This window comes from Heterocephalus glaber, unplaced genomic scaffold (genome assembly GCF_053883595.1).
Source record: "Heterocephalus glaber isolate CG9 unplaced genomic scaffold, H.glaber_assembly_v1.0 deba00001553, whole genome shotgun sequence".
NCBI classification, from domain to species: Eukaryota; Metazoa; Chordata; class Mammalia; order Rodentia; family Bathyergidae; genus Heterocephalus; species Heterocephalus glaber.
The window spans coordinates 18,179,633-18,195,779 of NW_028258344.1; the positions used below are offsets into that span (position 1 = coordinate 18,179,633).

General features: G+C 35.9%; 1 protein-coding gene across 5 annotated transcripts in view; it reads right to left on the reverse strand.

The window, feature by feature from the left end:
• The window catches only part of Ube2w (ubiquitin conjugating enzyme E2 W), a 106,682-nt gene that overhangs the window by 18,665 nt on the left and 71,870 nt on the right, over positions 1 to 16,147 (reverse strand). For 2 of the 5 annotated variants that reach the window (XM_087190493.1, XM_087190492.1), the window contains one exon: positions 9,643 to 14,902. The exons of 1 other annotated variant lie outside the window; for it this stretch is intronic. In XM_087190493.1, the coding sequence (XP_087046619.1) occupies positions 14,889 to 14,902 (14 nt within the window). In that variant the 3' untranslated portion in view covers positions 9,643 to 14,888. 2 more of the 5 variants (XM_087190490.1, XM_087190491.1) reach the window with 2 other exon arrangements.

Genomic DNA, 16,147 nt, shown 5'->3' on the forward strand with positions numbered 1-16,147 from the left:
CAGTCTTTTGTCTTTGAATTGTTAGGACCTGGAAATTAATCCAGTATAACTGACATGTCATTCTTATCCTAATTGTTATAAGCTCATAATTAGTTTTATATTTTAACATATTGAAGGAACTTTATATTTCATATTATTTTTAACTTTTAATCACTGCTTGAATTAAACAAACCACTACACAGTTTAACTGCTGTCCCTAGCTGCATTCCCGCCATAGCCCTCCAATTCCCCAGAGATTTTACATTCACACACAACCTCATGGGTTGGACTAGGTTAGATTACAAGTTTATATACATATACAAGTTCAGATCTGTCATCTGACATTGGGCCAATTCAAATAGTTCAATAGTGAAGGCAGATGTTCTCTGCCCCTTAAAGTTCCCCAACCCCATGGTCATGTGTATTGAGAAACTCCTCCTCCCCTTACCACGCAGTCCTGATGGAGCCGTCAACCTCAGTCACAAAGACCCAGTCCTGACCAAAGACTCCACCTCCACAGCTTCAGTGATGGTTGAGGAGTAGTACAAACCTAAGACCCCAAAAAGACCAACCAGAGCCTCCTCTAAGTGAATATCCAAACACTAAGAAAAAGACCTTTGTTTTCTTGGAGTTGCTAAATTGGGAAAATAGAGCTGTCAAGGATACTGTGGCCCACCATTTGGGGAGAGTCTACCTGTAGAATAAAGCTAATCAGGGTTGGGTGTTGGAGACAGAGCCTCTTAAGAGTCCTTGCCTCCAGCTATTTTGAAGTTGGACCACTCCTAGGTTATTTTCATAAACCAACAAATAAATCCCTTTTACCTCTACTTTTATTTGCAATAAAAAATAGATTTACTAGAAGGTCTAGGTCTGGCTTGAAATGTGCAGAAATACAAGGATGTTTAGGAACATTAAAAATAATCTGGAAAAGCCGGGGATTTAGCTCAGTGGTTCCGGTGCCTGCCTCGAAAGCACAAGGTCCCGAGTTGATCCCCAGTACCGGAAAAAAAAAAAAATCTGGAATGGGCTGTAGCTCAATAGCAGAGTGCTTGGCTCTGAGCTGGAAATCATGGCTAACATGCAGGGGGCCCTGGGTTTCTTCCCCATTACCACAAAGTTAAAAACAAAAAACTAATCTGAGTTTTCTTTTGACTAGTGAGATTTGTTACTGATCTCAAAACAGTTCTGTCAACTAAAATCCTATATTTATTCTAAGTAGGATTTCTTCTAAATTTTTAGTTGTTTAAACTGTTTTTACTCTTTCTATAAAAGAATAAAACTTTGTGTATTTTGCGATTGTTTCCTTGCTGTACTCTTATCCACAACCATTTATACTCCTGAGTTGTAGCTGAAAATTACTTTGTCTTCCACTCTTCTGAAAGACAGCATTTCTTGTTCACCTGAGAAACTTGAAAATGAATTAACAGTCATCCTCAAAAGCAGCTCTCCATCAGAACCAGATTGTAAAGTTTTATTTCCCCAAAGTATATTTTCTGGCCTCATTCTAGTTCTTACTGGAAAAAAATTGAGCCAAATTGGTCAAACATTCAGCAACATTCTATTGAGCAAAGTCATAATTTTTTTCCTAAGGAGGCAGAGACATAAAAAAGTCTTTTCACCTTCTGTCTCTGGGAGGCATATATAAGCTCATGAAATTCTCTTTTCAGCATTGTGAATATAGAAAACATTTCAGCCATGTAAAAATTCAAACTACATTAATTCCAAATTACCAAAATGAGCCTAAGTGAGAAATTCAATGCTTGAATATAAAGGCTAGAACTTTTCTTGGTTTAATCATTATTTTAATAAATACTGAATTCTTGATTCACAGCACCAATATGCAAGCAACTAGGGATAAAAAAAACAAAAAGACTACTTACTTCAAGCTGAAAGTAAATCGCCATAACTTAAGTTGTATTTCCAGAGGTATTTATATTTTTGTTCTTGTTCAGTTTTATGTATTCACATTCAGTTCTTCTTACATCCAAGAAGGCACTATTCTTTAAAACTTCCTTTGATAAACTACATTTATAATTAGAAATTATCACTGAAGAACTTTACTGTTACACCTTGAGAAAAAATATGTTCAAGTAAAATTAGTGTATTTTTCTAGTCTAAGCCCGTAAGAGACTGACTTGAGTGGCCTGGATTCTTCAGCTAGAAATCATGGTCAATTATCCTTCCCAAGATGGGTTTTTTTTTTTTATCAGCTTGTCCTTGGATATATGAAATACAAAATGCAATGACAGTAGTTCAATGGGATTCTTGCTGTATCACATTGGATTGGGGGCCACTGTTCCAGGACCTATGGATTCTTCCTATTAGAGACAATGCCCCCAAATAGAGGTCTCCAACTCAAGTGCGTGCACAACATTCTGGTCAATGGCACCCATCTTCAGAGTACGGGCTCAAGTTTTAGGAAGCCTCTCTCAGCACCAGTCGTGGCTGCAGAGGGCAGCCACTGCTGAACCTAATGATTTTAGTGCCCATTTCAGGAACATCTTAATGATGGCTTTGGTGATCAGCTATCCTCTGTTTCTTCTGGAACAAAATCCTCTGGGGAGTCTTCTGACCTCATATAATGCTCACTTTAGCATACCTACTTTTTTGAGCCTTTTATTCCTTTTCTACCATCTGCTACAGCAATTTGGGCATTCAATTTAGCTTAGGGTGGACAGTTTTCCTCCTGATGTCTACAATCCTCCTTAGTAAGGAGTTCCCTAGGGTACTTTGCTGGGGTGTTAAAAGTCCATAGGCCAAGAGAATGTCCCAAAGGCAATAAATTTTCCCTTATCATGCTGCAGCCTCCTTGTTCAAGCATCTACAAACTGTCCCAGGGCCTGGGTCCTGCAGGGAACTGCTGAGTAATCACTGCAGGCACTTAGGGAGTATAGTACTGTATAGCAGTGTACCATATAGGTGGGTTATGCTGTGACTTAAACCTAAGTATAGACCTGACAACTAGGAGAGGTGGGGGCAGATGGCTGTTCTCATAAGGAGGGGATTCTAAAACCCTTAGTAGAGGAGTGAGAAACCTTTACAAGCTCTAAGATTTCAGAGTCAAGGGAGCCAAAAGCTTTACTCAACCATCCCAATGACTCCATCTCATATAACAGGGTCTCAAGTTTTTCCAATCTTGACCCTGACCTTGACCTGATGGACCTGCCTCAGCTGGGCATTCAAACATCTTTGAAGTCTTCTTAAACCTAATTTTGGACCTAGGTGTGGTAGTGCAAGCCTGTAATCCCAACTACTCGGGAGGCTGAGGTACTGCAGTAGGATCCTCAATTGGAGACTAGCCTGGGTAATATAGTGAGACCCTATCTCAAAAGAAGAAAAAAAATAATAAAACAAAAATTGAGTGTCATGCCATCCTAGACTACAGAAAAAGATAGTATTTCAAAAATAAATCCTATAGTTTGATCATTAGCTTTTGCTGGTCTCTCACTGCAGAAGATAAGACTGTCTTTGGCAGCTACCTAAGAGGCAGACTGATACTCAGTTTTCAAGTTAACTGCTCTCAACTTTTCATTATCCTTCTATAGGGGTTGCCATGCATGTATTGTGTCCCCCACAAATTCATATTGAAGCCCAACCCCCAATGTGATGCTCCTGTCTCTCCTGCTCCTCCTCAGCAACCAATGAGGTCATGTGAGCACACAGCAATATGGTGGCTAGCTACAAGCCACAAGAGGCGGCCTCAGAATGAAATCTACCTTGCAAGTGCCTTCATCTTGGACTTCCAGCTTCCAGAGCTGATAGAAATGTTTCTATTGTTTAAACCACCCAGTCTGTAGCATTTTGTTGTTGCAAAACTGCAAACTGAGGCAGGTATCAATAGAATTAATGAAAAAGTCAATTCCACTACGTTTGTATTTATTTTTTCCCGGTATTTTTCAAAGGCTTGACACATTATATTGTTCAAGGTAGTTACCTCTGGTGGAGGCTTCTTCCAAATCCCTGTTGGGAAAAGTTTTAACTCAGCCACTTACACCGGGGGCAGGGACTACCCTCATACCTGACATGCTACCTGGGATGGAGTCCTCATTGTCACAAAGACAGTGAGTGACTGAGTTTCAATGCCTACCTTACTGGCTTGTTGCACCACAACCAGTGCCAACTGTGTTCATTTGGGCCCTCCAAGAACCTGGAGTTAGGAGTGTAAGAGGACAGTAAGCAGAGTATTTTTTGAGAGGACTGTGCTGGGAAAAATCAAACCGTGTTGCAGATTTGAAACCTGTACAAGGAAAAGGTTCTGGAACAGGGGAGCAGGATTTGGGCAGAGAGAGTTGGGGGATTCTTGGGGAAAAGTGTGGACTTGGCTATAAAACTGAGGCACATCCTAAAGAGCTGCAGTTGGAGGCTACAGTGTACTGCATGCTACCTGTATCTCCACAGGTGCCAAACTCACCATTTTTTCCATGGCCTGGAATGTGTAGATTTCAACAGATTAAAAAAATGCATAGCCAATATGTGGAATTCAAACAGAAACCAAAGGAATGACCATTTGAGACCTGCAAAGCAGGTACACCTGAACTATCAACATTTCCTTTCCTAGGTCACATTATATACAAAGATGGCCCGAGTTTGATTTTTTGGTTATTACTTTGATAGTATTTACAATGTTTAAATAACATGCTGAGCTGTAGATACTAATTATATGCTATAGGATTATGTTCCCAAAAAGATGTAACATGATACTGTATTAGGAGGGAGAGCTATATGTTGCATGATGGCATGACAAAACAATGCTTAATAGATTGGCAGGCCAAACGGGATGAAATTCTATAAATGGGATGAAATTTTATAGGACATAAAATCCTATTTTAAAAGATGAAATTCTATAAAAAATAATATACTTTACTTGGGAACAAAATAAATACAAAACCAACTACACAAATACAAACTAAAAGGTAGCTTCACCAATCAAAAGCCTGTGAGATATGGCTCTCAAAACAAGTGGATTTAATCTTAGATGTTATATTTTTTCAAGCTCGTTTAAAACAGTAAACTCTATCTCCTGATGTAAATTCATACAGAATATTACTATGAAATATAGTCAAATGTCCCCAAGGTACCTGCAAGGAACTCCTGGAGCTCTGGAAAACAGCCTGAAAATCTCTGAACTAAACCAGAAGGCAGGCTCCATTCTCTTCCACATAGTAGATTTGAAGCAGAAAGATCAAAATGGCTTGCCACACTTCAAAACATCTTTGAAAATCTTGAGCCTATAAAATGACGAAGGTATCTGAAAATGTATTGTGTGAAAACTAGTGAGGGATCCCAGCTCCTTGGGAGGGTGAAGTGGAAGATAATTTGAGCCCAGGAGTTCAAAACTAGCCTGGGTAAAGTATCAAGACACCAGTCTCAAAAACAAAACAGCAAAACAGCAGCTGGGCATGGGGGCATACCTGTAATCCCAGCACTCTGGCAGGTAAGGCACAAGGATTGAAAATTCAAGTCCAGCCTGGGGAATTTAGTGAGATCCTGTCTGAAAACAAAAAACAGGTGGGGATGTAGCTCAGTGCAAAACCCCTGGGTGCAAAGGGTTCAATTCCTAGTACTGCAAAACAAAACATTTGGAAATATCTGGAAAGGGGGCTAGGACTTACTTGCATATCCTGAAGGCAAAAATAGAAAAAAGACAGCAAAGTATGGTAGCACCTACCCAGTAATCCCAGCACTAGGGAGGCTGAGGCGGGAAGACTGCTGTGAGTTCAAGGCCAGCCTTAACTACATAGGGAGACCGTTTCAAAAACAAACAAAAACAAACAAAAAAAATCCACAAAAGAAAACAAAAAATAAGAGATGGATAGTATAAGGGGTTTTGTTTTTTGTTTTGTACTTGGAATTGAACCCAGGGCCTTCACACAGAATTACATTTCTGGATATCTCACCCCAACTCCAAACATTTTTAAATTTTTGAGACAGGGTCTCACAAAGCCACTAAATGGCCCTGTGCTTATCTTCACCTAGTCCTGTCCTGGGATTTTGTACTAATGACCTTTGTTCTTGCCTAGAACTTACCTACGAAGTTTACATTTTCAAGGTATGCTAGTCCTCCTTCGCAAACTCATTTCTGTGTCAATCAGAAACTACCATTTGGAGCCAGACAAGGTGGCACAAACCTCTGATCCCACCACTCAGGAGGCTGAGGCAGGAAGATTCCCTTGAGATTCAGGCCAGCCTGGGCTAAACAATGAGTTCAAGGCCAGCCTGAACTACAGTGAGACCCTATCTCAAAAAAAAAAAAAAGAAACTGCCATTGAACTGCACTTCATGAGTTACCAAATTTTATACTATAAACTTTTCTACATATTTATTACATAGACCTTTTGAAGAGCTATGCCTTGCCTTTACCTACTAACCTTCCAGGCATAGGGGAAGTATTCAACTGATTTCTTTAATCTCAGTTTTTCACCTTTTTGAGTGGCAGGTTTACCTTTATGATCTCACTGCTCCTCAGATGTATTCAGTTTAAAACATTTTATTGATTTTGCACCACACTTTAAAAATTATTATTTTATTTAGTGATATTGGGGATTAAACCCAGGGCCTTTGAATTGAGTCATACCCCCAATCCTTTTTATTCAATTTTTGAGACAAAGTTTCTCTCATTTGCCCAGTTATCACTTGTGAACTCCTGTCAAAGCTTCTCAGAGTGCTGGAATTACAGGCATGAATCACCACCACACATGGAACAAAACATGTGTGAATATATTCAAAACAAGGTAAGGATATAAGAAACACATATAAGAAAAGCAAAAATCAATGACTAATGACTAATGATTTTTGAAAAACATTTTTTCTTGAGGTGGAGGCAGGAGGATCTCAAGTTTGAGCACAGCTTGGGCAACTCAGTAACTTAGTGAGACCTTTATCTCAAAAACGAGGTGGGGGGATATAGCTCAGTGTGAAGGCCCCAGGTTCAATCCCCAGTTCCACATACACACAGAACCTAAATACTAGATACAGTGTGCTATGTGTTAGCAACAGGAACACAACTGCAATGCTATCCCTGCTATCAAAGGCCAACTAGGAGGTGAGAAGGAAGGACACAGATGGCCTTTCAATCACATCTGAACCTTTGAATGACATGTGAAAGAACTTTCAGGCAGAAAAGCAGATGATAAACATTCTAGTAATGTTACCAAAGTCCAATGTAAGCCTGCATACTACCATAAGGAAAAAAGCCTGTGAGTATCTGAAGAGTAACCTGGGAACCCTAGGACCAGGTGGTGAAAAGCCATGATGGATACTGGAGAGGAGGGAGAAACTTCAGAGATAGTTTAAAAATAGACTAAATATTGACCCAAAAAATGTGAGAGAGGATTAAAGTTTCAGTCTTTTGATAACTAGGTTGGATAGGAATGCCATAAAACTATGATAGGAAAAATAGATGAGAAATATGCTTTTACTGGGATCAAATAAAGATAAATTTTTTCATGTTAAGTGAAAAGTATGGAGGATATAGAGAATCATATTAGGTTCATGCCTGATGGTAGTCACACACATTAAGCTTGAAGGTGAGGTACAGGCATAAGAAGGTATTTTCTTGTTTCTCAGTTTATTTCAACTTTCCTTAGATTACTTCCATAACCCAATGAATTGTAAAGGGCACAAAGGATTCTCCACTTATATACTTTGCATTAATCAGGCAAACATTTTAAGTCAGATATTCAATTTTTCAAACTATTTAAGAGATTGGGGACATAGCTCAGTCAAAGAGCACTTGCATAACATGTGCAAGGTCCTAAGTTACGTACTTGAAGAAGACAGTAACAGAGAGGGAAGGAAAGAAACAAACTCCCGTGACTTTGGGGCCTTATTATTCTTACCTATTAAAATACATAAAACGCTTTGCATTTGTCATTTGACCCCTCAATTCAGCTCATGTTTAATTTTGTTACGCATTACCTTGCTGTGAAAAATAATAAGGAATAGGTAGTGGACTGTAACAGAATCACTTATCCACAGCAGCTTCAAATAATGAAGAAGTCATACTTGCTACAGAAGGTAGAAATAATTGTAAGGATTACAATAAAGGGTAACAATGTCATCAATGTACAAAGGAATCTCTTGCAGTACTTATCTAGCCATCTACTAATCTAGTTGTTTTTTGGGGGTTTTTGTGGGGTTTTTTGGTACCGGAGATCGAACTCGGGACCTTGAGCTTGCGAGGCAGGCAGCTGAACCACTGAGCTAAATCCCCGGCCAAAATCTAGTTGTTTAGAGCTGAAGAAACAGCTTGTTGAAATAAGATAGCTTTTATGACAGTACAGCTGCCCAAAAGTGGACTAAGGCACTGGGGTAACCAGATACCCTGCAGAAAAAAAAATTTAAGAATATCAGTGGAATATATTTAATTTCTTCCTCCCAGGAATAACATGCAGGAGTATCCCTTTCTGCTTATGTCCTACTCTCTTTCTATGGGTCCAAGAGTCACTCATTTCAGTAAATTAATTCATCTTTTGCATAAAAATGCATACAAAAGTACTTTACGGTATGTCCTCATTAATCATACAACTTTAAATTCAGCGGCATCAGACTCACGGTCACTCTAAGCAAGTACCTGTGTCTCAATTTCAATCTTGTCTGAAACCACTCAGTCTATAATCAGGACTTAATTAAAGCATAAAGGACCAGCAAACTACCTATACTATTTAAGTAAAGATGACTTGTTAAAATAACAACTTTAGTGACCATTACATTCTGTTACACTTATTTTGAAAATGGACATGCTTGTTTCCATAATCCTTGAAAGATCATAATCTTTTGTAAAGAGGAACCACTATACAAACACAGTTTTATATTATTATAAATTATAAAGAAGTCTAGTCTCTAATTTAGTATTCAAGTATACAGAAAAACATCAAATGACAACTGCTTTATTATTAAAAATTAACTGGATTCCATAAAGCACACAAAGTAACCTATATTCAGCTAACAAAAGTTTTATACATGTATTGAAAAATATATAACATAGATTTGTCTAACATTTATATTCTATTTAAAAAGTACTTTACATATTTTTGCAATTTGAATTTATAAAATACACTTCCTATTCAAATCCTCAAGCATGAGTTCCATTCATATTAATAAAATGCACAATCTGTATTTATGAATATTGAAAGAAAATTGGTACCAACTAAAATGTACAAATTCATTTTGACCTGAACATGCACTTAATTCTTGGCTTCTAGATAATTAACCCAATAACCCATTCAAATAATTATTTTACCTGGAACCTGGCAATCAAATTTGTGTTTATATAAACAGTCTATGGTTAACTATAAAGAGACTTGCATTTTCATAGTATTTGACAAAAATCTATAAAATTCTTTAAATATTCTGTTTCAGGCTTTAAAAGACAGGCAAAATTATCCAATCTTTCCACATACCAGGAAATCTGACAAGTTTTTTAATTATGCTTTTGCCATTAAAAAAAAAAACAGCTTTAAAATTAACTTTTCCTCAAAACCCAGATACTATATATGCCAAGAAATGGAAGTGGGTCTCCTTTTCCGTCAACTCTTCATTCAACATGTACAATTGGAGTTCTCGAGGTATGTTTAGAGCACCTTCTTACTCAGTCATTCCTTCCACATATTCAAGAGTCTCAGATATTATTTTATCAACAAAAAGTTCTTCCTTAAAAAAGAAAATCATGTAATCAAATCCTTCTAGAGACTCATCACCAAATACAAGTCTTAACACTAAATTTGAGAATTAAAGTTACTATTAATACCTCACTTACCAGGATATTTAGAACCATTAACTTCAACTTTCAGGACAGAGCACTAAGTTTGAAGTACATGTTTATATTTCATGTCTCTTAAGATAATAATCCTGTTTTTATAGTAATGAATAATTTATGTTGAGAAATAAATGTCTTCCACAAATTATTATTGTTTTTTTTTTTTTGGTACTGCGGATCGAACTCGGGTCCTTGCGCTTGTGCAGCAGGCGGCGAAACCACTGAGCTAAATCCCCAGCCCTTCCACAAATTATTTTAGGAAAATAATTCCACATCTCAAAATGGCTTAGAAATCTAAATGGGAAAAACAGCAAGTTGAGCAATAAGTAGGTTTTGAAAGAGTCCCCACCAAAAAAAAGTAAACAAATAAAATTCCCTCAGTTATTTGTACTGAACAATAAATTATGGCTAATAGCTTATTTAAATTACTCAATAAATTAGGCAACCACTAATGAAATAGAATTAGATAACAAAAAACCACATATATTTTATTTGTATGGAGTTTTTTTTAGGTTTTAAAAAAATCTGGGGAAAAAAAGAAGAGGCAGGATATATCACGTACAGGTGCAAATTTCCTATGATAGTGTTGTCATTATGTATATCTAAAATGTACCAATAAATGTTTTGCTTAAAAAAAATCTGGTAATTTTACTAATTTTGCAACACTAGATTCTTGAATCATAAAAAACTGCTAGACTGATACACTGAACATGTGTGTAAGAAAGAAAGAAAAAAGGGGATTAAAAATTAATTAGCTGGGTGCAGTAGCACGTATCTGTAATCTCATCTGCAGGAGGCTAAGGCAGGAAGATCACGAATTAGAGGCCAGCCTGGGCAACCTAGACCCCCATCTTAAAAAAACAAAAGTTGGGCAGGGGATTTAGCTCAGTGGTTCTGCCGCCTGCCTCGCAAGTACGAAGTCCCGAGTTCGATCCCCAGTACCAAAAAAAAAAAAAAAGTTAAAAAAAATTTTAAAGTACTCCAAAGCAGGCATGGTTGGCCATACCTGTAATCCCAGCACTCTGGGGAAGTAGAGGCAGGAGGATCAAAAGTTTGAGCCCAGTCTAGGCAATATACTGACTTAGTGAGACCCTGACTCAAAATAAAAAGTAAAAAGGGCTAGGGATGTAGCTCAGTGCAAAGGCCAGGTTCAGTCCCCAGTTGGGAGTAAGGGGGCTGTTGGTGTGCAGATTAAAAGACACTTTCTTCACAGATCTCAATCTGCAAAGGCATTAAAAGCATTGGTGTAACAAACAATAGTAGTAAAGCTGATTTTGATAATGAATGGTCAGCAAAGTAAAATATAGCTAAGCCTCACTTTTTTTTTTGGTACCAGGGATCGAACTCAAATCCTTGTGCTTGCACAGCAGGCAGTGAAACCACTGAACTAAACCCCCCGGCCTCGTTTTTTTGAAAACCAATTTACATAACCACAAATTTTAAGCATTCAGCTAAGATATGTACAAAATATTTTAATAAAAATGAGATCAAGAAATATGAGCAGCAGCAACCATAAAGGCTTAGAACTAGTGACACTGAATTTTTTATTTAAAAATTTTTTTGAATACACAGTACCACCTCTTCTATTTTTAGGAAGAAGTATTAAAAAGTTTCAAATATCTCAATTCTCAAAAACAGTATGTTTTTAAAAATAAGACTTGATTACCAGAAACAATATCAAGTTACATACCTTACATACCGGTTTCATATCATTACTAATTTCCATTGTTTGTCAATTTATCTTTGATGCAATCAGGGAACAATTAAGCTTAGTCACTATATACCTATTTTAGAATCTGAAGAAATTATCCATCACAGGTATCTAGTGATATATATAGATATATATATAGATAGATAGATATATATTCATGTATATTTAAAAATTCAGAAGGGAAAAAGTAGTAAACTACTCTAGTTATTTATGACAAATATTTACCTAATCAAAACAATAAGAATTAAGACTTTTCCAGTTGAACTACTAACTATATGAAAGCTATTTGCAACACTTTCTTCTGTAGACTAAAAATGGTTTATTTCCCTGCTTGCTAAAAGGAGGAATTACACATTGGAAATTCTTTAGAAGTGAGTAATTCCATAAGAGAACAGCCACAAAACTTATTTTTTAAAATTTGCCATTAAAAACTCAATCTTTCTCTTCAAAATTTATAGCATTAATCCATACTTGACCAAAAAAAAATTTTTTTTGAGACAGGGTCTCACTACATAGTTCAAACTGGCCCTGAACTCACTATGTAGCCTCGGCTGGCTTGCAGCAACCCTCCTGCCTCAGCCTCCCAAATGATGGAATTACAAGCATGTGCTGCCATGCCCAGCAGCAAAAAATTTTGAAAGGGCACCAAGTTCATGATCTAGACGTGCGTAAATAAAGACTTGAATGTATCACTGACCTAACAGAATTTGGCAAACCAGAAGAATGGCCTAAAATAAATAAATAAATAAGAAAGAAAATACATATCTTCTATGTTTGAAAACATAATTCTATAGGCCTAGTTCCCTATAAAGGGAATGCAAGGAAGAAGGAAGTAGCATATTCATATGTACATTTCTTGGTATTCTGGTTGTCTTTCAACAACTCATTACAGAGAAATATTTTTTATTATGAAGCTATAACTTGCCCTCTGCAGAGCAATGAAATGTCTTATGATTTCTAATAATGTACTTTACATATAAATAATTAAGTTTAAGTGCAAAAGAGTTTTCAGTGACTCCTAAATTTAAGGGCATAATGTTAATCTGATTATGAATTTTGAATGGTTGGTGCTTTTCTCTTTCAACCGTAAAATGATTTTCTTCTCTTTAAACCATAAAATGTACCAAAATTATTTGGTTTTTTCCTCTATACTCCTACACTTTTATTTTATGATATCTGTATCTAGAGAGGTATGTTAAAAAATACTATTATAAAAAAACACAACTGAGGCTTTATATGATCTATTAATCCATAGTATAGCAATGTTGATCTTTGACCCAGTATATCAATCAATTCCTTTGGTGAATAAATGTCACAGGTCATTTCTTTATAAGAGAATTTAGTAAGAGGACCAGCAATATAGAGAGAGATTTCCTCCTACCCCCATCCCAGAAAAAGATCAAGTTAATCAGTAGTTTTGAGCAGTTATGTAAAATATGAAAATACATATAATTTACAGCTGCAATATTCATATTAAAGGCAGTTAAAAACTAAAAATATTTCAAAGATTTTCTATCAAGGTTAAACAGGGTAACTAACAAAACCGACAGAAAATTGCAAAAACATGTATATCTAGTTAACATAGAACAAAAATGTTTATAATTTTTAAAATGCATTAGTTGCTAATTAGCAGTATGCAGAGTGTCCACAATTTGGTGGCTGGCCATCATTTTAATTTTTTTCTTCAAGTTATTTCTATAGCAGACATATTTTTGAAGTCTACCCACCCCTGAGTTCAGCAATTATACTTTGAGTGTAAAATTGTATGCCCTTAATTGATAACATGTAAAAAGCTACAAAATGCCATCTACACAGAGATTAAAAACAATTTTAAAATATTCTTTACCAATTATTGATTGGATGGTTTTACTGGGTTACATATTTCAGACCTTTCAGCTAACTGGCTTTTATTTTAAGCCCAAATCGATTAATATATTCACCACCAGATATTTCAAAAAAGAGTGCAACAGTAAGGCATTAGTAAAAATAACATTAGTAGAAACAGATTTTGCATATGTGAAAAGGTAATTTATAAAATACATTAAATCGCTTTTTAAAAAGAGAACCTAGTTGTAGTATCACTAACTTACATGGTACTGAGAATGGTATCTTTGAACATTTTTTTAATAGAAAAATTTTATCTAGATGTAAGCAAAGTCTTTTTAACAACAACAAGAAAACAAAAATAAAACAAATCCCTTAGGAAAAACTGTATGGCTGTGTGAGACAAATAAGCAAACATACCATTTTATAGTGTATTTTGCCTAAATTTTAAAATAAAAATGTCCACACTCTTTTGTTAAAACATTAAGCCTCTGTCAAAAATGTATTTCTTATTTTAGGATACAGGATTGAAGGACAAGATGATACTTACAAGTAAAGAAAATTTACAAGAAAACTTGACAAAAGTTTTTCAATTAAAGTACTGTAACATTCAAACTTGACTTAAAACATAACAAAAGAAACAAGATTGCAAACAAAAATATTTATGGATTTTTCAAACATAAATAAATGAAATAGTGTTTAGGCAGTAGGGCTCATGCTGATGGCTAGCAGAAAGTAACAGGGTGTAATCTACTTGGAAAAAATCTTTAATGTTCAAATAACAAGCCCAAATGATGGACTACAGCAACTTAATCATCACTGCCATTTTTCTTACTTCCAAAGTAAAGCCTTGATTAAACCATTCATACCCTATATTACTCATACCTTTACTTCAGAGATTGAGGAACTATATACAACAAATGAATTTATTTTCACCATAGGGATACCATACTGTACCTCTTTGCCAATGTCACTTGAAAACCTTCTATTGTCAAAACAATTTGACAGCAGATATAAACAAATAAATACGCAACGATCTTCCATTACAGTCCTTTAAAGATGCATGTTAATTCATGCTGTTAACCTTAGGATCACAGTGCATAGAATCCAAGTGTAAGCAACTGGGGTGACTTTCAAAGTAATGCTGGATCCCTCATTTTAATTATAATCCCACTATAACCAGTAAATTCATCTCATAGGCCCTATCATGCATTAATCATTGAGTGGCAGGAGTTAATGAAAACTTTTCCTGTTACAACGCCCATTGCCAGCAATGGACGAACCAAAACCACCAAGGAAATCATTGTTATTGCACAATACATGAGGACCTGGAACTCTTCCAAAAGCTTAAAAAAAATTAAAAAATGGAATTATATTTGACATTTCCTGACATCTGCATTAATACTGTATGACTAATAAAAGCATGTCAGTTGCATGGACTGAACCAGCGATCAACATGCGCCCAGAATGCACACGAGTAAAAATGCAGTAAAAGGAAGTAGTCTTCATTGCCTATAGGTCACTTCCAGTCAAAGGTTAAAGTTCAAAGACTGAATGATCAAAGTGCTCATTTTCTCAGTAGGACTATCTTCTGCTAGGAGGATGATAACAGTGGCATCAACAAGTATCATCTTTAAGAAAAGGAGAAAAAAGATAATTAAAAAGTCAAGCATGCATAAGTAAAATCTACAAGTTAGTCTAATGTAGAAATAATTTCAAGTATCAAGAAGAACTTGTCTGACTTGCCTCCCCCAATCCTTGCATATAAAAAGTCCAATCTGTGTTCAATTATATAGTCAAAAGCATCAAGTTTTATTCTTTCAAGGAAATAGTGGTTCACACAAACCTTAAATAATATATTATTAGTACATTAGTTCTATTTAAAATAATAAATAGGTATGATATGTTAGCATACACTCAAGATGCATGAATTCTAAGAGAATTCTTTTATGGGCAACAACTTAAAATTGTAATGAGACAAAAAGTAAACTCCTGACCTACATTTCCATGCTATTCATGACAAAATCACCAAATCAATCAATATAGTTATTAATATTTCTTTAGAAAGTTTTCATCTAGTTTAGATATATATGCAGAGGTCATTTAAAAACTCAAAAAATTATTTCATAATACTGTCTGGTAGCCTTGGCACATTGTATTTACATGGCACAATTTTTTGGGTTTGTGACCTACATTATAAAATTTATATTACAAAATGTATCTGAAGGATTTATTTTGAGGACTAGTTATTTTTCAGAAAGAAGCTTCAGTAAGTTCTGAGACTAATGGCAATTATCCAAGATTATAAGAACTCTCAAGAAAAAAATTCAGAAAATATTGGCCAAAATATTTTATTTCAATCCTGGATATTGAACCCATGGCCTATGCACTGAGCTACATCCCTTGCCCTTTTTGTTTTTGTCTAAGTGACTAAGTTGCCTATGCTAGGGCTGCACTTGCAATTCTCCTGCCTCAGCATCCCAGAGTACCGGGATTACACGCATAAACTACCAGGCCTGCCTTGGCCAAAATACGCTACAAGCTACTCCATGTAGGAATTGACATACTGCTAATAAAATTCTCACTCATAATGACTAAATAAAACCAAAAACTTAGTAAAGTCTTAGTGCTATGTTAAGGAAACTCAGAGTTCACTCCATGATCCTATAATTAAAGGGTAATGTAAAGGGTCCAACAGATTACATTTTGAAATTAAATCAAGAACTAGGGGTATAGGTCAGTGGTAGAACATTGCCTACCATGTGCAAGGTCCTAGGTTCACCCCTAGAACCTCAAGGAAAAAAGTCATCTCTCATGCTGAGGGTCTGGCTCAATGGTGGATTGTATGCTTAGCATACATGAGGGCTGGGTTCAAC